At 40.3% G+C, this 26812-nt stretch overlaps 1 protein-coding gene across 1 annotated transcript in view; it reads right to left on the minus strand.

Moving 5' to 3' along the window:
* Positions 1-26812, minus strand: part of SMC6 (Structural maintenance of chromosomes 6) — a gene marked incomplete at its 3' end in the record, with an annotated part of 143130 nt that overhangs the window by 94954 nt on the left and 21364 nt on the right. The window contains 1 exon segment of the mRNA XM_070094300.1: positions 1445-1561. Coding sequence (XP_069950401.1) covers positions 1445-1561 — 117 coding nt within the window.

Here is a 26812-nt window from a genome sequence, read left to right on the forward strand (position 1 = left end):
AAATTCGTGTCAGATGTATTCTAACTGTTGGGATTGTCGGAAGTGCCACTCGTAGTGCCATTTTGTCATGCCTTGCTGCCATATATGAAAAGTCATTAAATATTTTTTTCTCTGTTGTTTGTTGGCCAATCATACTGAAACTTTGTCACATTCTTCTACATATGAACCTCTAAATGTACACCAAAAATGAAAAAAATTGGTTGAAAAATAAAAAAGTTGGCCGAAATTTTGTTAAGACTACAAATATTTTAAGGTAAGTAATGAGCGCACTGCATATGCATTTTATCGCTCCAGGGAGCTGTAAATGTTGTAGTGGATGTGGTGGCAAGGGATGACATTTGATAGGTGCCAGCAAGGGTGCAGAGATAAGACAGTGCAGAGATAAGAGGAGATAAGGGATGACATTTGATGGGTGCCAGCGAGGGTGCAGAGATAAGGGGTGACATTTGATGACCTGGTATCTCTGTCTCTGATTATCTCTTTCTGTCTCTCTGCTTGTCTCTCTCTGTCTCAGAGAGCCACTGTGAACCAACAGGTATTCTCATGCATTATATCTACAAGCACAGTACAGCACTTCGGATTTTTTAGGTTATCCTAGGTAATTTACACTATGTATTATTGTATTTGTGTGTACCTGTGAGACAGATAAAAAGAAAGATAGATACAGACAGACAAACATAGACAGACAGACCCTAAACTTGGGGGTTAACATCACTTTCCTCTTAAAAGGGGAGTGTTAATATGACATTACATCAGTGAATCATTGGTGTTTGCCGCACTGTTTGCTCTAGCTGGCGCTCAATTTAAGTGGCACTCCCACAAGGTACTAAGTGGTCCCAGATTTTTTTAATATGGTGCACACCGAGTGTTAAGATACATTCTATGCTGACCAGGTATCTCGAGCCAATCGTGCCCAATTTGGAGGCAGGAAAAATAAAACATATATATACATTTGGGGCACTAGTGGTTAAAAAATTTGAAAAAATGTGACAAGTGATTTTTGGGCCATGTTTTTCTTTTCATGGAATCTGTCAGCTTTTTACATAATAACTACGAAAGACACTTGCAATGATGGATATCACCAAGTTAAGTAAGTGTCAGATACCAATAAAACCATCTTAGGCAATTCCTACCAATAACTATAACACTAACAATTTGTGTAAAATACTAGACCAATAGCACTTATGAAGGGATTCAGGGAAACCAGTTAACCAGATTTGATTCCTAGAGGTGGGAAGGAGGGCTGGGAAGAAGAGTGAGGATGTTGCAGCTCAAAGAATGTTCTGAACTGTGATATCTGGCAAGGCAGCAATCGAATGAATGATGATAAATGCATTTCCTTTATTTGAGTCACCCTACCTTCGTGGAAAACAATTAGTGCTGAAAAAAAAGCAATAAATGTATTTGACTGAGTAACATTAGCACAAAGATTGGCAGCAGCTACCTGTTCTTGTAGCTGTTCACTGCTTTTGCTGTTGTAGTGGTCAACATTTTTCAGGCATTTCAGACTTGTAGTGAAATTTTGGGTAGTGGCTTCAAGATCCTCTTCATCCTGGGATCTCTGTAAAGATACATATTAGTTAAAAAGTAGTTAATATATTAACAGGTTATGTATAGTAGAAACTGCATTAGTAAAATATTATAGGCAAGGTTTTACAATAATTAATAAAGAATTGGGGAAGGTAATAAATTTACTTTTCGTTCATAACAATTAACTCCATTTGAGATCTTTGCTGACAGTTGACAAAAACATTTGTTTAAGCCACTACAAAGCTCAACATAATGCAAGCCAAATCAATATACTTTGAATACAAAACCTAAATAAGAGGGAGACCAAGGAAAACATGGTCCGAGACTGGGCTGCAGAGGCTATGATTCCCAGGACCAGCACAAGTTATGTACTTAAATTCCTTGTGATGTATATTCTCCAACTACAAACCTAACATTGGTAAGACAAGGAAAGTCACATGCTTGAAACTAACCTTAACCCTCCCCCCCCCCCCAAAAAAAAAGCAAGATTATCTAGGAATACATTTAGGATAGGGGAGATGCAATCTCTACAGGTTGTCATCAACCACCCTACTATTTTCCTGGCCTCAGATACATTTGATTAGTATACTCTTTAAATATTAAATCATCTATATCATCTAGCAGTATAGGTAACGTATAGGTATGGCTTACAAGCCAGTGTTGGTTATGTATTAATACACCAAAATTCTAGCAGCTTCAAATCTAGCTGGAGAAAGCTGGTAGACCTACTTGTGAGGCAATGGGTCTGCATGGTCAGTGTGCACAGCATAAAAAAAATCCTGCAGCATGCAGTGCATGAGGAAAAAAAAAACTCCGACCGTGTTTTTGGTTTAACCCCTTGAGGGTCCGTGCCGTAGATCTACGGCTTTACGTTGAGGGCCCAAACCGTAGATCTTCGTCATGAGCTCAGCTCACTCTGATAAGCTGTGAGCGGTAAATTTTGGCCTTGATATGGGAGAATACATCTATGTGATATGTGTGCACCACAAAACAAATCCTGCAGCACACAGTACATAATGAGAGAAAAAACCGAGACCATAATTTTTGATTAACCCTTTGACTGTCGCGATCGTATATATATGTCATAGGTACTGTGTTTGACGTATCTATATGCATAAATTCTAGCGGCTTCAAATCAAGCAGGAGAAAGCTGGTAGGCCCACATGTGAGAGAATGGGTCTCCATGGTCAGTGTGCACCATATAAAAAAAATCGGGGAGCCAGTGGTGCATTGTGGGAATACCATTTCAGTCGTCCTTTTTCAGCATGTCTAGCAGTAAGAAATATGTGACTCCCCAGCAAATCTGGGACTCTTCTCTTCCCAAGTGATGCTCTAACACAGATGGAAGTGTCATTGAAGATCAATTTCATGATTTCGAGGAGTTTGAGACCAAAAGCAATGGAGGAGGAGGAGGAGGAGGAGGAAGAGGAGGAGGAAGAAGAGGAGGAAGAAGAGGAGGAGGAAGAAGAGGAGGAAGGAAGGAGGAAGAGGAAGGAAGGAGGAAGAGGAAGGAAGGAGGAAGAGGAAGGAAGGAGGAAGAGGAAGGAAGGAGGAAGAGGAAGGAAGGAGGAAGAGGAAGGAAGGAGGAAGAAGGAGGGAGGAGGAAGAGGAAGGACGGAGGAAGAAGGAGGGAGGAGGTGGAAGGAGGGAGGAGGAGGAAGGAGGGAGGAGGAGGAAGGAGGGAGGGAGGAGGAGGAGGGAGGGAGGAGGAGGAAGGAGTGAGGAGGAGGAAGGAGGGGGCAGGAGGAAGAAGAATAGGAAGAAGAGGAATAATAATAATAATAATACCTAATAATAATAATATATAATAATATGTTCCCTTGAGGCATGAAAACAGTTCACCCCATGACAGTGACAAGATAAGGGGAGATAACATCTGATAAGAGCTGACCTTTGATGAGCGTAAACGAGGGTGGAGGGAGGGGGGCAGCTGTCCATATGTCAAGAGCCAGGAGGAGGAGGAGGAGGAGGAGGAGGAGGAGGAGAAGGAGAAGAAGGAGGAGGAGGAGAAGAAGGAGGAGGAGGAGGAGGAGGAGGAGGAGGAGTAGCAGGAGCAGGAGGAGGAGGAGGAGGAGGAGGAGGAGGAGTAGGAGTAGAAGGAGTAGAAGGAGGAGGAGGAGGAGGAGGAGGAGGAGGAGGACGAGGAGGAGGAGGAGGAGGAGGAGGAGGAGGAGGAGGAGGAGGAGGAGGAGGAGGACGAGGAGGAGGAGGAGGAGGAGGAGGAGGAGGAGGAGGAGAAGGACGAGGAGGAGGAGGAGGAGGAGGAGGAGAAGGACGAGGAGGAGGAGGAGGAGGTGGAGTAGAATGAGGAGAAGGAGAAGGAGGAGAAGGAGGAGAAGGAGAAGAAGGAGGAGGAGAAGGAGAAGAAGGAGGAGGAGAAGGAGAAGAGGGAGGAGGAGAAGGAGAAGAGGGAGGAGGGGAAGGAGAAGAGGGAGGAGAAGGAGAAGGAAGAGGAGGAGAAGGAGGAGAAGGAGGAGGAGAACAAGGAGGAGGAGAACGAGAAGGAGGAGGAGAAGGAGGAGGAGGAGGAGGAGGAGGAGGAGGAGGAGAAGAAAGAAGAGGAGAAGGAGAAGAGGGAGGAGGAGAAGGAGAAGAGGGAGGAGGAGAAGGAGAAGGAGGAGGAAGAGGAGAAGGAAGAGGAGGAGGAGGAGAAGACGACGACGAACAAACATTTGTCTGTCTGTCTATTTGTCTGTCTGCCAAGCTCCCTGTCTATCTGTCTAGCTCTGTCTCAGAGAGAGCCACAGGACTGTGTCATCATCACGTTTACTTACATCTTCAAGCAGAGTATAGCACTTTGTCTGGATTTTTTGGGTTATCCTAGGTAATTTACACTATGTATACTTGTATTTATGTGTACCTGTGAGACAGAGATAGACAGACAGAGAGAAAGAGAGAGACAGATTGAAAGAGATAGAATGAGGGAGAAAGATAATTAGATAGAATGGAGGGGAAGCAGCATCCGACCCCATTGTTTTGACAGGCGGGAGGGGGAGTGAGTAATGAGACAATATGTCATTTTGACAGCTGCCGACTCCTGACTCAAAACAATTATAAGCCACACACTCACACCCAAGACAAGCTTGCTGAATGGTGATAATAGCAGCTTTATGAAAGTATCTAGTGACTATATATGTGTATATATATTATAGAAACCAGAAGCAAGAAGGGAAGGCAGGAATGAAGGAAGGACTAGATGAAAGGAAGGAAAAAAGTAAGGAAGGACAGATGAAGGAATGTAGGAAGAGAGGTGGAATGCCCTCCAGGTAGCCTCCAGGTAGGAAAGGAATGAAGGAAATTAGGAAGGAAGGAATGATGACACACGACCATTTACCTAGGATAACTACATAACACAACTGCCTGCTAATACTTTGAAGAAAACTGCTCAGACGAGGTGTTTGGTCTTTGTACATAAAAAAAAAACTTCAACAAAAATGCGCACACACTGATTTTATGTGTGAGAGTGTAAAACACCACTGTGTATGACACCATGTTTTGTGTGAGGAGTGTAAAACACCACTGTGTATGACACCATGTTTTATGTGTGAGGAGTCTAAAACACCACTGTGTATGACACCATATTTTATGTGTGAGGAGTGTAAAACACCACTGTGTATGACACCATGTTTTGTGTGAGGAGTGTAAAACACCACTGTGTATGACACCATGTTTTATGTGTGAGGAGTCTAAAACACCACTGTGTATGACACCATGTTTTATGTGTGAGGAGTGTAAAACACCACTGTGTATGACACCATGTTTTATGTGTGAGGAGTGTAAAACACCACTGTGTATGACACCATATTTTATGTGAGGAGTGCAAAACACCACTGTGTATGACACCATATTTTATGTGTGAGGAGTGTAAAACACCACTGTGTATGACACCATGTTTCAAAGAGTTCCACAAGCTGCAGAACTTCTAGGAGTATGTTCAGTGACTGTATATTGGTATATATATTATAGAACAATAGTAATAAACAATTTTTTGTATTGTTTGTTTTTGTAAACAAGTTTTGTAAACAATATATTGATAATTATGTTTGTGTGCTTATTGTGTTGTATACAACGAGTGTATATATGTACATTGCACCTTACTTTGGTCTCACAGGCCACATAAGTTATGTGAAAAAATAAAATAGTGAAAAAAACAACAAACCTTCAAATACAAGTAAACTAAAGTTTACGGGTGAGCGGCAGTCACCGCTGTTGCCATACGCGGCTCATTTTCTGCAAACTTCATGCCTCTATATCTCGGTAAGTACTGATGGGAAAAAAAATTTTTTTGGAACTAAAACAATCAGAAAAATAATCTTAACATTTTCATAAGAAAAAATATTTTTTTTTTCGAATATTTTGCGACACTAGGAGACACTTCAGGATTGGGCCCTTCGACAGTCAAAGGGTTAAAACAGCGACTTTGCAGTGTTTTTTTGTATGTTTTTTATAGTTGTACTTGCGATTTTTGGTCTCATTTGATAGAATGGAAGACATATTACAGAAATAGAGATGATTTTGATTGGTTTTAGTACTGGAAATGGCTTGAAACCGAGCTCAAAGTAGAGGAAATATTAAATTTTTGCCAATGTTCAAGAGTAAACAAACGACCTCACACGTCTAATACACGCCTGCTGGTGAGTCTAATATACGTTCACAAATGTGCTGATAGTATTTATACAATTATTAGAATATTGCATAACAGTAAATCTTCTATTCTTTGGTTTGAATAAAAATTCATTATGTGAATAAAAAATCAAAATAGAATTCATTAGTAAAGCCTGAAAACGTAACTAATGAACAGAGGAAATGTTAGTTTAGTGCCAGGAATGCCTGCATTGTTTATTCTGGACCCTATTTTGAAATTGGAGTATTTTGAACTTTGCATTAAATTGGCCAGATTACCAATTTCCGATCACTTTATTTTGTAGTTGAAACAGTTGACTTGGTGAATTCTTGTGCTTAATCGATAGAGTAGAAGTAATACTAGTGAAATAGCTAAGAATTTGGTTGCCTGGAATAATGTAATTGGCCTAAAATGGGAGTCAAAGTCCACAAAATCACCGATGCGTAAATATCGCTGACACATCAAAATTCACGAGAGCATAATTTCGTCAATTTTCCATCAAATTTCGTACTTTTTGTTACATTACCTTCAGAAAAAGATTATCTACCATTTCAAAAGAAAAAATAACAAAATTATTATTTTTTTAAATTCTTGAACACTGGTGCACCCTTTGAAATTTGGCCTCTGGACCCTGAAAGGGTTAAAATGCCAACTTTGAGGTATACTTTTGTATGGTATTTATGGTTGTATTCATGTTTTCTTGGTCTCATTTGACAGAATGGAACATATATTACAGAAATAAAGATGGTTCTGATTGGTTTCCCGATGAAAAGTACCTCAAAATTGAGCCCAAAGTAGCAGAAATATTCAACTTTGCCAATGTTCAATACAATGTCCAATACATGTCCAACTGGTCAGTCTAATACAAGTATCATCCGACTTACGACCGAGCTTGGTTCAGACCAACTGGTCGTAAGTCAAAATGGACGTAAGTCGAACCCTTGAAAATTGCCGACATTCTGGGTAAGGCACAATGTCAAACCTTTGCTATATAAACTACTTACATAGTACTGTAATGTAATGTACAATCATTATTTCATTCTTTTTACCATAATTTACTTCTACTGATGCATTTTAACCCTTTCAGGGTCCAAGGCCAAAATCTGAAGTGGTGCCCCAGTGTCCAAGAATTTTTAAAAAATAATTTTGTTATTTTTTCTTATGAAATGGCAGAGAATCTTTCTGTGAAGGTAATAAAACAAAAAGTACTAAATTTGATGGAAAGTTGACAAAATTATGCTCTCACGAATTTTGATGTGTCAGCGATATTTATGAATCGGCGATTTTGCCAACTTTGACTCCCATTTTAGGCCAATTACATTATTCCAGTCGACCAAATTCTTAGCAATTTCACTAGTATTACTTCTATTCTATCAATTGAGCACAAGAAATCGCCAAGTCAACTGTTTCAACTACAAAATAAAGTGATCGGAAATTGGTAATTTGGCCAATTTAACACAGTTCAAAATATTCCAATTTCAAAATAGGGTCCAGAATAAACAATGTAGGTATTCCTGGCACTAAGCTAACATTTCCTCTGTTCATTAGTTATGTTTTGAGGCTTTAAAAATAAATTCCATTTTGATTTTTTATTCACATAATGAATTTTTATTCACACCAAAAAATAGAAGATTTACTGTTATGCAATATTGTAATAATTGTATAAATATCATCACCACATTTGTGAATGTATATTAGACCCACCAGCTGGCGTGTATTAGATGTATGAAGTCGTTTGTTTACTCTTGAATATCGGCAAAAATTTAACATTTCTGCTACTTTGAGCTCAGTTTCAAGCCATTTCCAGTACTAAAACCAATCAAAATCATCTCTATTTCTGTAATATGTCTTCCATTCTATCAAATGAGACCAAGAAATTGCAAATACAATTATAAAAAAACATACGAAAAACACTGCAAAGTCGCTGTTTTAATCGAAAATCACGGTCTCGGTTTTTTCTCTCATTATACACAACGTGCTGCAGGATTTGTTTTATGTGGTGCACACATACCACATAGATGTATTCTCTCATATCTAGGCCCAAATTTACCACTCACAGTTTATCAGAGATGAGCTGAGCTCATGGCGTAGATCTACGGTTTGGACCCTCAATGTAAAGCCATAGATCTACGGCACGGACCCTCAAGGGGTTAATCATTTATGTACTGTATATTATGTATACATACATGGTAGTGAACTGCATTGTAAATTTTACATCTCATACAGCATCATGTGTTACTGTTATCTTTAACCCTTAAACGGCCCAAACGTATACTATATACGTTCTCTCGCGTAGCTCCCCAAACGTATACATATGTACATGTATATGTTTTATTTTTCATTCATTCAAAATTGGCACAATAGGCCTAAGTCGCGTAGACATGAGAGAATGGGTGTGCGCACTCAGTGTGCATGGTATACAAAAAGTCTGGGACACCTGGGTACCACATGGTTGGACCAGTTACATTCAGCTCCATCTTGGGTCAACATCATGGCACATCCTCGTGATTCAGTCACGCCTCGTCGTATTAACACTCTACTATTCGAGGAAAGTGATATAGATTGTTAGTTTAGTGGATTTGACACCAATGGGGCCAGTAATATTCAAGGAATTAGTGAAAACGTCGACAATAACCCAGATGACCCTCGGCCCATCACCTCTGGGGTAGCCACACCTGACCCTGGGTCAAGCACCTCTTGGGTAGCCAGTGTGGCCACAGCACTTCTGGGGTGGCCAGTGTGGCCACACAAGACCCTGGGCCAAGCACCTCTGGAGTGGCGAGTGTTGCCCATAGGCGACTTCCCAAGAGGAAACTATCATTTTCCCGGAGTTTTAGTGATAGTGAAAGTGATATAAGTGATGATGAGATTGATTTTATGCCATTCGAGGATTCGTCTAGTGATAGTGAAGTTCATTATTCACCAGTGAAGCGTACTTTTAGGCGTCATTATCTAGGTTCAGGCAGTGTGCCATATACAATCCCCAAGGGTCGTGGCAGGTCACGATCCAAAACCCCAGCCACTGATAGTGAAAGTGATCATGAAGGCGAGTACTATGCGGGGATGGAGGAAATAGTGGTGGGTGGCACGGTGTCTGGACCACATGGCGTGGAGGGTGGACAGACAAAGGACCGCCCGGCATCCCCTCAACCATGTGCTGCCTCCACTCCTGTCCCTCCTCCTGCTCCCCCTTGCCGCATGCCACAGGTCCACCCTGCACCATGTGATTGTGAGTGGAACTGGACACAAAGTATATTCGTGCCACAGCCTTGTGATTTTGATGCGAGTGGAAGTGGTATCCAGCCAGAATGTCCCATTACGAATGAGTCCACAGAGTTAGACTATTTCCAGTTGTACTTTGACAAGCTTATAATGACCTTGATAGTGACCCAGACAAACAATTATTACCGATATGTCATGGACAACATAACAGAGGTTAGAGAATCGTCACGGCTACACAGGTGGAAGGACACAACAGTGGCTGAAATGTATTTATTCTTTGCTACTGTCATGCTTATGCCACATATCTATAAGAACAATATACGTACATGTACGTAATTACTGGTCCACAGACCACTTCATCAGTACTCCAGTTTTCCTTAACCTCCTTCCCTGCAACAGATTCACTCTGTTGCTACGAATGTTGCACTTCTCAGACAGAAATACGCCAAACAAAAATGACCTTCTATACAAAATCTGGGAAGCGTTTATGTATTCGAAGTAGAAATTCAGTGCATACTTTTATCCCTTCAAGAACATTGTTGTTGATGAGTCCTTGATTCTGTTCAAGGGACGCTTGTCATTCAAGCAATATATACTGACCAAACATAATCGCTTTGGTATAAAACATTTTGCTATGTGTGACTGTGAGAGTGGTCTTGTGTTGGATGTTACTGTATACACCGGGAGAAACACACTCGATGATGACAGAGGGATGTTGGGCATTTCCGGTGATGTTGTTCGCAGGATGATGGAACCATACCTTGGAAAGGGCCATACATTGTACACAGACAACTGGTATACAAGCCCTATGCTCGCTGATTTCCTACGTGTGAACAATACTGATGTGTGTGGAACAGCGAGAAGAAATAGAAAACATATGCCAAGGTTCAGTGGAGGCAGTGTTGAAGGTGCAGTGCAAGTGTTTCATGCTAATGACATGGCACTGACGTGGCATGTCAAACGGGACATGACATTGCTGTCAACCATCCACAGAAATGAGATGATACAGACTGAGCAAGTTCAACAAAGAATCTATTGTAATGCCAGCTGCTGTCGTGGATTATACAAACAATATAAGACTAGTTGACAAGTGTGACATGATGATAGGGTTTGTTGACTGTGCATAGGAGTCGCAAGTGGCATATAAAACTATTTTTCACCTTGTAGACATTGCAGTGCTCAATGCATTCAATATGTACAAAATAAAGACTGGAAAATGGCAACGTCTTGCAGAATTCTCTCTGAATGTTGTCAAACAGATAGCAAGAAAATATGGTACCACACCTGTACCTGCCCCTCAACAGTGACCTGTCACACCACAACCTGTCCCCCAACCACAGCCAGTGGGGGAAGTGCCAGACCAAATCACTCCTAACTGTCACTATCTGGTACCAATACCACCTACCCAAAAGAAGAAGAATGCCCAGAAAAAGTGTGTTGTGTGTGCTACTACCAAAAAACGACCCCAACAGTGGAAGGACACACGATTCATTTGTCACCAGTGTGGGGTGGTACTCTGTATGAATCCATGCTTCATGGAGTATCATACAATCGTGGAGTTCTAGAAACATAAGTAGGACATGTAAATATTTGTATATAGTTGTAGATAATAGAATGTGATTCAGCCAGGTGTGCAAAATCACCTGTCAGTGTGTTTATGACAATATGATAATAATTTTGTATATAATATTGGTGTATAAACAACAATTGGCATTGAAATCAAAAGATATGCCATAAAACATAATTATCATATCATGAAAAACAAGAAAAAAAAATGGAAGAAAATGGCAAATATGTAGAATTTCTGCAAGTGGCAATGCTCCATGTTGCCTTCAGGTGATCGCCAAGTGCCAACTTTGTGGCCTCATATCTCGGTAAGTAATGACCCTAAAAAATTTTTTTTATTCTAAAACACTTCAAAAAATGTGCTCTTATTTTCTACAATTTTGTTTTTTTTCAAAAATATTCGGGGTGTTGCGCGAGTGAACGTATATATATGTTTGGACCGTTTAACCATTTCAGGGTCGCCAGGCCCTCTCTGAGACTTGTTCTCAGGGTCGCCAAATTTCAAAAAAAAAAAAAAAAAAAAAAAAAAAAATATTTTTTCTTGTGAAAGGATAGAGAATCTTTTCCCAATCATAATGACACCAGTATGAAATTTGATGGAAAACTTACGGAATTATGCTCTCGTGAAGTTAGCGGTCTCGACGATGCTTACACATCTGCGATTTTGCCCAATTTGAGCCCTATTTTCGGCCAATTTCAACGTACTAGTCGACAACAATCATAACTATTTAGCTAGAACTTCATTTTTTTTATCGAATGAGAACAAGAAACCACCCATTTACCGATTTCAACTATCCAATAAAGTGGTCAGAATTTAGCAATTTTGCCAATTTCACAAAAATTTCAAAAGATGCCAATTTCCAAATAGGGTCCAGAATAAACAAGGAAGACATTCCTGGCACTAAAATAACATTTCCTCTGTTCATCAGTCACTCCCCATGCCCCTCTTACATTCTTTTGCTTTCCACTTGGAATTTTTATTCTCACAAAAAATAGAAGATTTACTGTTATGCAGACTATTGCATTAGTGTAGAAATGGTATAAATAATATCAGCGCACTTGTAAAAGAATATTAGACTCACCAGTTGACGTGTATTGGACGCGTAGCATGATTTGCTTACTTTTGAACTTTGGTAAAAATCGAACATTTCTGCTACTTTGAGTTCAATTTCAAGGTACTTTTAATTTTAAAACTAGTCAAAATCATCTCAATTTCTGTAATATGTCTTCCATTCTATAAAATGAGACCAGGAAAACTAGAATACAACAATAAATACCATACAAAAATACAGTGCGAAGTTGCTGTTTTAATCCAAAAACATGATCAAAGTTTTTTTTTTCTCATTACACACTGTGTGCCGCAGGATTTTTTTTATACTGCACACACTGACCACATAGACCCATTCTTTCATATGTAGGCCTACCAGCTTTCTCTCAAGATTTGAGGGTGCTAGAATTTAACTAATATCAACACTACAGCTTATTTGCCTATGACAACTGATCTAATATGACACAATAAACAGTATAAATAACAAAAACATAATACAGAGCAGTTCGACGGAGGTATACAGAGGATATGGGATACAAGTACAGTGGACTCTCAGTTAACACCTGCATCGGATAACGCCAAAATCGGATAACGCCTCACTTTGGCATAAAAAAATTGGCTGGGATAACACCTAAAAGCTCGGTTAGGAGCTTTCGTCCCGAACGTGTCCGCACGGCGCCCTAAGCGGGCCCGGCCACTCACCCCATGTACCAGCCAGTGTGCCATTGTTTACAAGCCACTAAGGACAATTCCACACGTACATGCAATATATTTTGTATTACAGTGGACCCCCGCATAGCGACCTTAATCCGTGCAAGAGGGCTGGCTGTTATGCGAAATGTTTGCTATGTGAATGAATTTTCCCCATAAGAAATAATGGAAATAAAATTAATCCGTGCAAGACACCCAAAAGTATGAAAAAAAATTTTTTTTACCACAAAAAAATGTTAATTTTAGTACACACAAACTGAAAAAGGCATGCACAATTACATGACACTTACTTTTATTGAAGATCTGGTGATGATTGATGGGATGGGAGGAGGGGAGAGAGAGTGTTAGTGTTTAGAAGGGGAATCCCCTTCCATTAAGACTTGAGGAGGCAAGTCCTTTTCTGGGGTTACTTCCCTTCTTCTTTTAATGCCACTAGGACCAGCTTCAGAGTCACTGGACTTCTTTCACACAACATATCTGTCCATAGTGGCCTGTACCTCTCGTTCCTTTATGATTTGTCTAAAGTGGTTCACAACATTGTCATTGTAACAGTCACCAGCACGGCTTGCAATAGCTGTGTGAGGGTGATTTTCATCAAAAAAGGTTTGCACTTCAAGCCATTTTGCACACATTTCCTTAATCTTTGAAGTAGGCAATTCCTTCAATTTCTCTCTCCCCTCCTTTGAACCAGTTTCCCCAGGTCTGGCCTCTTGCTCTTGAAGTTGATCTATCAGCTCATCAGTGGTTAGTTCTTCATTGTCCTCCTCCACCAACTCTTCCACATCATCCCCACTAACCTCCAACCCCAAGGACTTCCCCAATGCCACAATTGATTCCTCAACTGGTATACTCCTCTCAGGGTTAGCCTCAAACCCTTCAAAATCCCTTTTGTCTACACATTCTGGCCACAGTTTCTTCCAAGCAGAGTTCAAGGTTCTCTTAGTCACTCCCTCCCAAGCCTTACCTATAAGGTTTACTCAATTGAGGATATTAAAGTGATCCTTCCAAAACTCTTTTAGAGTCAATCGAGTGTCTGTGGTCACTTCAAAGCACTTTTGAAACAGAGCTTTTGTGTACAGTTTCTTGAAGTTGGAAATGACCTGCTGGTCCATGGGCTGCAGGAGAGGAGTGGTATTAGGAGGCAAAAACTTCACCTTAATGAAGCTCATGTCCCCATAAAGTCGCTCTGCCACGTCTGTAGGATGACCAGGGGCATTGTCTAACACCAGGAGGCACTTAAGTTCTAATTTCTTTTCAGTTAGGTAATCTTTCACATTGGGGGCAAATGCATGGTGTAACCAGTTATAGAAAAATTCCCTAGTGACCCATGCCTTACTGTTTGCCCTCCACAGCACACACAAATTATCCTTGAGGACATTCTTTTGCCTGAACGCTCTGGGAGTTTCAGAGTGATACACTAATAAAGGCTTAACTTTGCAATCACCACTAGCATTGGCACACATCAACAAAGTAAGCCTGTCTTTCATAGGCTTATGTCCTGGGAGTGCCTTTTCCTCCTGAGTAATGTAGGTTCTGCTTGGCATTTTCTTCCAGAACAGGCCTGTTTCATCACAATTAAACACTTGTTCAGGTTTCAGTCCTTCAGTTTCTATGTACTCCTTGAATTCATGCACATATTTTTCAGCCGCTTTGTGGTCCGAACTGGCAGCCTCACCATGCCGTATCACACTATGTATGCCACTACGCTTCTTAAATCTCTCAAACCAACCTTTGCTGGCCTTAAATTCACTCACATCATCACTAGTTGCAGGCCTTTTTTTAATTAAATCCTCATGCAACTTCCTAGCCTTTTCACATATGATTGCTTGAGAGACGCTATCTCCTGCTAGCTGTTTTTCATTTATCCACACCAATAAGAGTCTCTCAACATCTTCCATCACTTGCGATCTTTGTTTCGAAAACACAGTTAAACCTTTGGCAAGAACAGCTTCCTTGATTGCCGTTTTCTTGCCCACAATAGAAGAGATGGTTGATTTGGGTTTCTTGTACAACCTGACCAGGTCGGTGATACGCACTCCACTTTCATACTTATCAATGATCTCTTTCTTCATTTCTATAGGAATTCTAACCCTTATTGCTGTAGGGTTGGAACTAGAAGCTTTCTTGGGGCCCATGGTCACTTATTTTCCAGAAACAGCACCGAAAACACTGTAATAATACGAAATATTCCGATTGTATGCTTGAATTTTACCGCGGAGGCTGGCTGGTAAACAATGGCACAGGCGGCACATGTGAGGCTGGCTGAGGGCGCACATTGGACGCGTCTCGGACGAAGGCCGCTGAGCGGGTTTTTGTCCACTATGCGGGGCAAAATTTTAGCGAACAAAGCGTCCGCTATGCGGATTGTCCGCTATGCAAGGCGTCCGTTATGCGGGGGTCCACTGTATTCCATTGTTTTTAGTGCTTGCAACTGCTAAATAAGCCACCATGGGCCCAAAGAAAGCTTCTAGTGCCAACCCTGTGGTAAAAAGGGTGAGGTGTACTATAGAATTAAAAAAAGAGATGCTGTAACAGAAAAGTACGAGTGTGTAGTGCGTATCTCGGAGTTGGAAAAGTTATACAACAAACACCATCCAACAATCACTACTATCTTTGTCAACAAAAAGACAATCAAGAAAGCTGTTGTTGCAAAAGGTGCAAGAGTGCTTACAAAACAGATTGCAAATACTTGAAGATGTGGAGAGACTGTTGTTGGTGTGGATAAATGAGAAACAATTATCAGGAGATAGTATTTTTCAGTCAATAATATGTGAAAAGGCAAGGTAGTTGCATGAGGATCTCGTTAAGAAAATGCCTCCAAATAGTGCAGCTGTTGATGAATTTAAAGCCAGCAAAGGCTGGTTTGAGAGATTTAAGAATCATAATGACATACACAGTGTGATAAGGCATGGTGAGGCTGCCAGTTCTGACAAAAAAGCGGCTGAAAAATGTGTGTAGGACTTTAACCCTTTGAGGGTTTTCGTCGTACTAGTACGTCTTACGCGTAGGGGTTTTTGACGTACTAGTACGCATAAATTCTAGCGGCCTCAAATCTCGCGCGAAAAGGCTGATAGGCCTAGGTGTGAGAGAATGGGTCTGCGTGGTCAGTGTGCGCGGTAGAAAAAAAATCTGGGACCCAGTGGTGCATTGTGGGAATGCCCTCTTAGTAAACAATGTCCACCATGCCTCGCGGTAAGAAGCTCCTCACTCCTCGGCGAATTGGGACACTTTTGTTCCCCAGTGACAGTTCTAATAGTGATGGAAGTGCCAGTGAAGATGAGTTTCGTGGTTTTAGTGAGGTTTTGACCGAAACTAATGACCATAATATCGGTAATAGTGAAGAAAACCCAGACGACCCTCAGCCTTCCACCTCTGGTGCTGGGCCCTCGTGTTCACGTTCAGTTGTTCCAGAACCCAAGAGGAAACTTCTATTTTCCCAAATCCCAGACTCAGATGAGAGCATGGGTGATGATAGTGATAGTGAATATGAACTACAAGCTCTTCAAACTAGTTCCAGTAGTGATAGTGAAGTGCAATATTCCCCAGTGAAGCGTCAGTATATACGACGATATATGCGCTCTGGAAGTGTGCCATATGCTATTCCAAGGGGAAGGAGTGTATCTCGGAGTACATCCCGTGGCTGTACAACAGGAACAGACAGTGAAAATGACGAAGATACTGTTGCAATTGGGATGGAAAATGTGCGTGGTGGTAGTGGTGCCGGCGGTGAGGCACCAGCAGTGGGCCATGCTGCCACCCACGCTGCCACCCACGCCGCTGCCTCAGCTGATCTAGAACAAAGGCCACCATCCCCCACTCCCCCACCACACCAGCCTCCACAACCACAACCTCCACAACCACAACCTCCACAACCACAACCACCTGTCATTGTCCAGTACCCACCAGCAGACCGCACCTGGGATTGGCAGGAAGCTGTCAATTTTGTTCCAAATCCCCACCAGTTTGATGGCAGCCAAAGTGGAATACGGCCATCTTGTACACTTGGGAACAATGCCACTGAACTGGAATGTTTCGAGTTATTCTTTGACGAACCACTGATGAAAAGTATTGTCATGGAAAGCAACACATACTACGAGTACACCATGGCAAACACAATACTTTCACCAAAATCACGTCTACACCAATGGAAGGAGGCAACTGTGGCTGAGCTGTATCTTTTCTTTGCCACAATAATGCTTATGCCACATGTGTATAAGCACAAAGTGAAATCATACTGGTCAACAGACCCCCTGATTGCAACACCAGGTTTCAGTGATATAATGCCAGTGAATCGATTTGTGCTAATGTTACGTATGCTTCACTTCTCAGATAAAACCAGGCCTGACAGAACTGACAGGTTATATAAGATTAGGAATGTGTTTGTGTATCTGAAACAGAAATTCAGTACTCATTTTTATCCCTTCAGGAAGCTTGTAATTGACGAGTCTTTGATTCTGTTCAAAGGAAGACTCTCTTTCAAGCAGTACATACCAAGCAAGAGGAAACGCTTTGGTATAAAGTTGTTTGTGCTTTGTGATTGTTACAGTGGTCTGGTATTGGATATTATTGTGTACACTGGAAGTTATACATTGCAAAATACCAGGAAGTTATTGGGCATCTCAGGTGATGTGGTTCGAACAATGATAGAACCATACCTTGGTAAGGGGCATATATTATATACAGATAACTGGTACACAAGCCCCTCACTCAGTGATTTTTTGCGAGTGAACATGACAGATGTGTGTGGCACAGTGCGTGCAAATCGAAAACATATGCCCAGGTTTGATGCTGGCACTCGCAGAGGTGAGGTGCAGGCGTTTGCTGCCAATGACATCATGGCATTTCGGTGGCATGACAAACGAGATGTCACACTGTTGTCATCAATTCACCCTAATGAAATGGCAGACAGTGGCAGGCAGCATAGAGAGAGAAATGAACCCATTCTAAAACCTGCAGCTGTGATTGATTACACCTTCAACATGCGTTCAGTGGACAAATGTGACATGCAGATTGGGTTTGCTGATTGTGTTCGCAAGAGTTATAAGTGGTACATCAAACTGTTTTTCCATCTTCTGGACATTTCCATGCTCAATGCTTATAATATGTATAAGATGAGCACCAGAAACAAACCACAGTACGGCGAATTCTGTTTGTCTGTCATCAGACAAATAGTATTCAAGTACCAAGGAAATGCACCTGCAATTGACCGCCCACCAAATTATCAACAACTACCTGCTCGTCTGAAGCATGGTGATCACTTCCTGGTAAAACTGCCTGCTACTGCTTTGAAGAAAAAGGCTCAGAAGAGGTGTTACGTCTGTTCACATACAAAAAAACGCCCACGACAACGCAGAGACACTCGTTTTATGTGTGAGGAGTGCAAAACTCCACTGTGCATGACACCATGTTTCAAAGACTTCCACAGGCTGCAGAACTTCTAGAAACATGTCCTGTGACTGTATATGTGTATATAAAATATAGAAAAATAGTAATAAACAACATTTCATATTGTTTGTTTGTGTAAATATTTTCTGTAAACAAAATAATGACAACAGTGTTTACGCCCTTATTGTGTAGTATTGAAAAAGAAATAACTTACAAAATACTGATCATGTTGGCCTCAGAGGCCATAAAAGTTACTCAGAAAAAGAAAAATTGAAAAAAAATTGAAAATAGTACATAAAAAAGTAAATAGAAAAATACCGGGTGACGGCAGTCGGCGCTGTTACCAGATGATGTTCTATTTTGGCAAATTTCACACCTCCATATCTCGGTAAGTATTGACGTTAAAATTTTTTTGTTTAGCCTATAATGTTTAGAAAAAAATACTCTATTTTTTCATAAGAAAAAATAATTTTTTTTTTTTTTGAAATTTGGCCGACCCTGAGAACGAGTTTCGGAGAGGGCCTGTCGACCCTCAAAGGGTTAAGGAATACGTAGACACTGAAAAATAAAAACCTCAACAAGTGTTTAATTGTGACAAAACAGGCCTGTTTTGGAAGAAAATGCCAAACAGGACCCACATTACTCAGGAGGAAAAGGCACTCCCAGGACACAAGCCTATGAAAGACAGGCTAACTCTAATGCTGTGTAGTAATGCTAGGGGGATTGTGAAGTGAAGCCTTTACTCGTACATCACTCTGAAACGCCTAGAGTGTTCAAGAAAAACAATACTGTCAAGACTAAACTGTGTATGATGTGGAGAGCAAACAGTAAGGCATGGGTCATTAGAGACATGTTTATTGACTGGTTCTATGACATGTTTGGCCCCACTGTGAAACAGTACCTCCTGGAAAATAAATTGGAACTCAAGTGCTTCCTGGTAATGGACAATGCTCCTGCTCATCCTCATGACTTGCAAGAACAAATTGCAGGGGAGTTGAGCTTCATCTAAGTGAAGTTTTTGCCTCCTAATACCACTCCTCTCCTCCAGCCCATGGACCAGCAGGTCATTTCAAATTTAAAAAAAACTGTGTACCAAAGCAGTGTTTCAAAAGTGCTTTGAAGTTACCTCAGACACTGAATTGACCCTAAGAGAGTTCTGGAAAGATCACTTCAGTATCCTCAGTTGCATAAACCTTATAGGTAAGGCTTGGGAGGGAGTGACTTGCAGGACTTAAACTCTGGTTGGAGAAAATTGTGGCCACAATGTGTACAAGAGAGGGATTTTGAATGGTTTGGGGCTGACCCTAAGGAGCCTATGCCAGTTGTAGAAGCGTTGGTGGGGGACGACTATGAAGAGCTAACCACTACAGAGCTGCAAGAGCTTCAGGTGCAACAGCAACAGACCAAAGCTCAGGGATTTCCTTCAGAGGAGGAGGAAGAGAGACGGAGGAAGTTGCCTTCGTCAAAGATTAAGGAAATGTGTAGAATGTTTACAAAGTTGCAAGCATTTACGAATCAATATTATCCTAACACAGCTGTTGCAAGCCGTATTGGCAACTTGTACAGTGACACTCTTGTGGCCCATTGTAGGGAAATCTTAAAGGAACACGAGAAACAGAGCTCTCTGGACAGATATTTTGCATGACAGAGGTCCAGTGACTCTCAAGCTGGTCCTAGTGGCATTAAAAAACCAAGAAGGGAGGCAACCCCAGAAATGGACTTGTTACCTGAAGTCTTTATGGAAGGGTATTCACCTTCCAAACAATAGAACACCTGCATCCTCTGCCCTACCGTCTCATCACTCGTCAACAATTCCACAATAAAGGTAAGTGTCATTTCAGTAATGTTTATTGTGCATGTATCACTGTTTTCTGTGTAGGGAAATGTATATTTCATGTAAAAAAATTATTTTGTTTAATACTTTTGGGTGTCTGGAACGGATTACAGTGGACCCCCGCATACCGTTGGCATCACATAACGTTAAATCCGCATGCCGATACATTTTATCGCTAAGATTTTGCCTCGCATACCGCTAAAAAACCCGCTCAACGCTATTCGTCCGAGACGCGTCTAATGTGCGGCCTGAGCCAGCCTCACATGTTCCGCCGGTGGCATTGTTTACCAGCCAGCCTCCGCGGTAACATCCAAGCATACAATCGGAACATTTTGTATTATTACAGTGTTTTTGGTGATTTTATCTGCAAAATAAGTGACCATGGGCCCCAAGAAAGCTTCTAGTGCCAACCCTACAGGAATAAGGGTGAGAATTACTTTAGAGATGAAGAAAGAGATCACTGCTAAGTATGAAAGTGGAGTGTGTGTCTCCGAGCTGGCCAGGTTGCATAGTAAACTCCAATCAACCATCGCTACTATTGTGTCCAACAAAACGGCAATCAAGGAAGCTGTTCTTGCCAAAGGTTCAACTGTGTTTTCGAAACAGAGATTGCAAGTGATGGAAGATGTTGAGAGACTCTTATTGGTATGGATAAATGAAAAACAGATAGCAGGAGATAGCATCTCTCAAGCGATCATAAGTGAAAAGGCTAGAAAGTTGCATCAGGATTTAATTAAAAAAATGCCTGCAACTAGTGATGATGTGAGTGAATTTAAGGCCAGCAAAGGTTGGTTTGAGAGACTTAAGAAGCGTAGTGGCATACATAGTGTGATAAGGCATGGTGAGGCTGCCAGTTCGGACCACAAAGCAGCTGAAAAATATGTGCAGGAATTCAAGGAGTACATAGACAGTGAAGGACTGAAACCTGAACAAGTGTTTAATTGTGATGAAACAGGCCTGTTTTGGAAGAAAATGCCAAGCAGGACCTACATTACTCAGGAGGAAAAGGCACTCCCAGGACATAAGCCTATGAAAGACAGGCTTACTCTGTTGATGTGTTCCAATGCTAGTGGTGATTGCAAAGTGAAGCCTTTATTAGTGTATCACTCAGAAACTCCCAGAGCATTCAGGCAAAAGAATATCCTCAAGGCTAATTTGTGTGTGCTGTGGAGGGCAAACAGTAAGGCATGGGTCACTAGGGACTTTTTCTATGACTGGTTACACCAAGCATTTGCCCCAATGTGAAAGATTACCTAACTGAAAAGAAATTAGACCTTAAGTGCCTCCTGGTGTTAGACAATGCCCCTGGTCATCCTACAGACGTGGCAGAGCGACTTTATGGGGACATGAGCTTCATTAAGGTGAAGTTTTTGCCTCCTAATACCACTCCTCTCCTGCAGCCCATGGACCAGCAGGTTATTGCAAACTTCAAAAAACTGTACACAAAAGCTCTGTTTGAAAGGTGCTTTGTAGTGACCTTAGAAACTCAATTGACTCTAAGAGAGTTTTGGAGAGATCACTTTAATATCCTCAATTGTGTAAACCTTATAGGTAAGGCTTGGGAGGGAGTGACTAAGAGGACCTTGAACTCTGCTTGGAAGAAACTGTGGCCAGAATGTGTAGACAAAAGGGATTTTGAAGGGTTTGAGGCTAACCCTGGGAATCCTATGCCAGTTGAGGAATCCATTGTGGCATTGGGAAAGTCCTTGGGGTTGGAGGTTAGTGGGGATGATGTGGAAGAGTTGGTGGAGGAGGACACTGAAGAACTAACCACTGATGAGCTGCTAGATCAACTTCAACAGCAAGAGGCCAGACCTGAGGAAACTGCTTCAGAGGAGGGGATAGAGAAATTGAAGAAGTTGCCTACTTCAAAGATTAAGGAAATGTGTGGAATGTGGCTTAAAGTGCTAACCTTTTTTGATGACAATCACCCTAACACAGCTATTGCAAGCCGTGCTGGTGACTATTACACTGACACTGTTGTGAAACACTTTAGGAAAGTCATAAAGGAACGGGAGGTACAGGCCACTATGGACAGATATGTTGTGCGACAGAAGTCCAGTGACTCTGAAGCTGGTCCTAGTGGCATTAAAAGAAGAAGGGAAGTAACCCCAGAGAAGGACTTGACACCTCAAGTCTTAATGGAAGGGGATTCCCCTTCTAAACACTAAGACTCTCTCCTCCTCCCATCCCATCAATCATCACCAGATCTTCAATAAAGGTAAGTGTCATGTAACTGTGCATGCCTTTTTCAGTTTGTGTGTAATAAAATTAATATTTCATGTGGTAAAAATTTTTTTTTTCATACTTTGGGGTGTCTTGCACGGATTAATTTGATTTCCATTATTTCTTATGGGGAAAATTCATTCGCATAACGATAATTTCGCATAACAATGAGCTCTCAGGAACGGATTGATATCGTTATGCAGGGGTCCACTGTAATTGGATTTCCATTATTTCTTAGGGGGAAAATTAATTCGGTTAAAGGCTAAATCGGTTAAAGCCTAGCTCTCTGGAATGGATTAAAGGTGTTAACTGAGGGTCCACTGTACCATTCTCTTTTCCCTGTCTTGGGGCTTATATTACAGAAAATGGAGTATAGCACAGGACTAACTGTGATATGCACTCATACTGCAACGTAAAACTAAAACAAAAAAGCTATTTTCTCCACATTATCACACACAGCAGCATGTGTGTAAAGAACCTAGGATAACCCCAAAAAAAAAGTCAGACAAAGTGGCTGATTTTTAGTACCTAGCTTGGGCTAGCCATATATGATTTTTGGTAAATACTCGATTCCCAGCCAGGGAAGAAACATCAGGCATGTTTCTTTACACCTGTTGTCTATGTTCACCCACCAATAAGTGGGTACCTGGGTGTTAGTGGACTGGCATGGGTGTTACCCTGGGACACTGACCTAATTTGCCTGAAATGCTTAGCATAACAAGGGGCTTTCTAATATAGTAGTAAGTCACTGATGTCAGACAGGTCAGTATACCATGTACATGTACGTGTAGTAAATAAAGATATTATTATTACAGTGGACCCTCGGGTAACAATGACATCGGCTAGCGATAAAATCGGATAGCGATGCGTTTTAGCGTAAAAATACTGGCTCACCCAACAATGAAAAACCCGGTTAGCCCTTTGACTGTTTCGGTCATATATATACGTGTTACGAGCCACCATGTTTGACGTATATACAGTATACTCAAAGCTGGTAGGCTCACATGTGAGAGAATGGGTCTGTGTGGTCAGTGTGCACCATATAAAAAAAATCCTGCAGCACGCAGTGCATAATGGGGGAAAAAAAAACTCCGACCGTGTTTTTGGATTAAAACGCCGACTTTGAGGTGTATTTTCGTGTAGTATTTATGGCTGTATTCTCGTTTTCTTGGTCTCATTTGATAGAATGGAAAACATATTATAGAAATACAGGTGATTTTGATTGGTTTTACTATGAAAAGAACCTTGAAATGGAGCTCAAAGTAGGGGAAATGTTTGATTTTTGCCGATGTTCAAAAGTAAACAAATGATGTCATTGTCCAATAAATGTCCAATTAGCCATTCTAATATGCAGTCATGAATGTGTTAACATTATTTATACAATTATTACAATATTGCAGTAGTCTGCTTAACAGTAAATCTTCTATTTTTTGTTTGAATAAAAATTCAAAATAGAAAGCAAGAGTAATATACTACTTTTGAATGTCACTGTTGTATTCAATGACCATTCTACCTCATAGTTTTAATTGTGTTTAATATCTACAGAATCTCTCCTTTTTTAAATCTTACCACTTCAATGTTCTATCTTATTTTAATTGAAACTAACCATAGCTTGTCCTTCTCAATTATTCTACCTCACTAAGAAATATACTCTATTGCCCAATTTTATTTTAAAATCTCTATTATTGCCCATTTTTATTTTATATTTTAGTGCCCAACTTTATTGTAAACTTTTCATCTTATTATTGCACTATTCTAGTCTTGAGTTAATTACCCACTCTTATACTTGCCCAATTTTACCTATACTTTATTGCCCAATCTATTTTAAACTTTTTATTATTGCCCTTTTCTATTTTAAACTTTATCACCCAACTTTATTTTACTTTTCTTAACCTTTTGTTACTAAATTTTTAAGCTTGTATATTCAACTCCAATTTTCATATTATCCTGTCTACCATCTTACTATCAAATTATAACCAAGTCATTGCCATTTTTTATCTTTTTATTTTTTATTATTCTTTTGCTACCTTAACTTGTGTATTTTATCCTGTCAATTTAAATTTAGTTATACTCTAGTTCTTGTTAACAACTTATATTAGACCTTAGTGCAATTACAAGTGAGAGTCTTGTGGGATTTTAAACTAATATTTTTTATATTATTAGATTAAACCTATTTGTACTTTAGCTTATTCTAGCTCAATACACAGAAACACCAAATTCATTATACTTGACCTTAGTGCAATTACAAGTGAGAGTCTGGTGCTATTTTTAATTTGTATTTTTATATTTTTAGTTTATACCTAGTTATACTTTAGCTCATTCTAGCACAACACATAGACAACATCAAGTTCATTATGTTTATTAGTGACTATACTCTATATGACCAAAGTGCTTTAGCTATACAGGAAGGCCCCGCTTTACGGCGTTTCACTTTACGGCGTTCCGCTAATACGGACATTTCAAATTATGACCAAAACTCACTATACGGCTCCCCCCACCTGACTTTCTAATACGGTCACCGTGCCCCACCCTGTTTGTTTACATTCTCCATGAGCTCAGTAAGCACTAAGTCTCTCCATTTTGTCTGGAAACTCCAAAATTTCAAATGTTTTTAAAAGTTATTTCATATTTTATATATACTCTCATAATTATACTTATGTATACCTGTACCTAAATAAACTTACATACATCGAGTCATTTAAATGTCGTATATTACGTTAATATACACATTTTCATTAATCCATCCATGATATTTTTTTCAAAATTATATAATAAACACGATGCATAACATATAAATAAGATAAATACACCCCACAGTAGAATAAATAAACATAAATGTGAGATGTGAGCAGACGACTTCCACAAGTGACGCCATAATAACAATACTCACCGAGTCTCATTAAATGTCGTATATTACGGTAATATACACATTTTCATTAATCCATCCATGATATTTTTTTCAAAATTATATAATAAACACGATGCATAACATATAAATAAGATAAATACACCCCACAGTAGAATAAATAAACATAAATGTGAGATGTGAGCAGACGACTTCCACAAGTGACGCCATAATAACAATACTCACCGAGTCTCATTAAATGTCGTATATTACGGTAATATACACATTTTCATTAATCCATCCATGATATTTTTTTCAAAATTATATAATAAACACGATGCATAACATATAAATAAGATAAATACACCCCACAGTAGAATAAATAAACAAATGTGAGATGTGAGCAGACGACTTGCACAAGTGGTGATAATAACAATACTGAGTCTCATTAAATGTCGTATATTACGGTAATATACACATTTTCATTAATCCAGCCATGATATTTTTTTCAAAATTATATAATAAACACGATACATAACATAAAAAGATGATAAATACACCCCACAATAGAATAAATAAACATAAATATAAGATGTGGGAGCCTGGTTTGTTTACATAACTCTGCGCCTGTTACCTCTCATGTACTCATTCTTTCTCTCTCTCATTTATTCGTTTTATCTCATTTACTTACTCCTGACCCTACATTAAGACTACAAATATTTTAAGGTAAGTAATGAGTGAACTGTATATACATTTTATCGCTCTGGGATGCTTAAATATCATAGAATAGTATGTGTGGGTGGGGTGGCCTGGTGAGGTAGCCTGGCTATTACAATACATACCACACTTGATTTCTTACAATAAATACTACTTGTCTCACCCTAGATTAAGACTATAAATATTTTAAGGTAAGTAATGAGTGCACTATGTGTGTATTGTACTTTTTTATTGTTTTTTGATGCCTGGTTCTATTGCTAACTTAATATATGTTAGTGTAAACTTGTTATCTAGTGTTTGTATGCATTTGTAAGTGGAAAAAAAGGGTGTTCCACTTTACGGCGGTTTCCACTTTACGGCGGTAGCCTGGAACCTAACCCGCCGTATAAGTGGGGCCTTCCTGTATACTTGTTCAAACTTCCCACTACTACAGATATCAGTACTAGAACTCAACACACAATTCAGGATATAAATAACCACAATTTAAACCTAGAAGATGAATGATCACGTCGACCCTGATCTAAACCTCCATAATCTAACACCCAATCAAAACCCATTGGAAAGTATTATTTTCTTATTAACACACCAGCCATTTCCTACCAAGGCAGGGTGGCCCGAAAAAGAAAAACTTTCACCATCATTCACTCCATCACTGTTGTGCCAGAAGGGTGTTTTGGTGCACTTAGGAGTCTGTGGAGACCAAGAACTTTGTCCTTGGAGGCAAAGAGGGGAATGTATGAGAGTACAGTTTTACCAACGCTCTTATATGGGTGTGAAGCATGGGTGATGAATGTTGCAACAAGGAGAAGGCTGGAGGCAGTGGAGATGTCATGTCTGAGGGCAATGTGTGGTGTGAATATAACGCAGAGAATTCGTAGTTTGGAAGTTAGGAGGAGGTGCGGGATTACCAAAACTGTTGTCCAGAGGGCTGAGGAAGGGTTGTTGAGGTGGTTCGGACATGTAGAGAGAATGGAGCGAAACAGAATGACTTCAAGAGTGTATCAGTCTGTAGTGGAAGGAAGGCGGGGTAGGGGTCGGCCTAGGAAAGGTTGGAGGGAGGGGGTAAAGGAGGTTTTGTGTGCGAGGGGCTTGGACTTCCAGCAG

The sequence above is a fragment of the Cherax quadricarinatus genome, chromosome 45, assembly GCF_038502225.1.
Source record: "Cherax quadricarinatus isolate ZL_2023a chromosome 45, ASM3850222v1, whole genome shotgun sequence".
NCBI lineage: Eukaryota > Metazoa > Arthropoda > Malacostraca > Decapoda > Parastacidae > Cherax > Cherax quadricarinatus.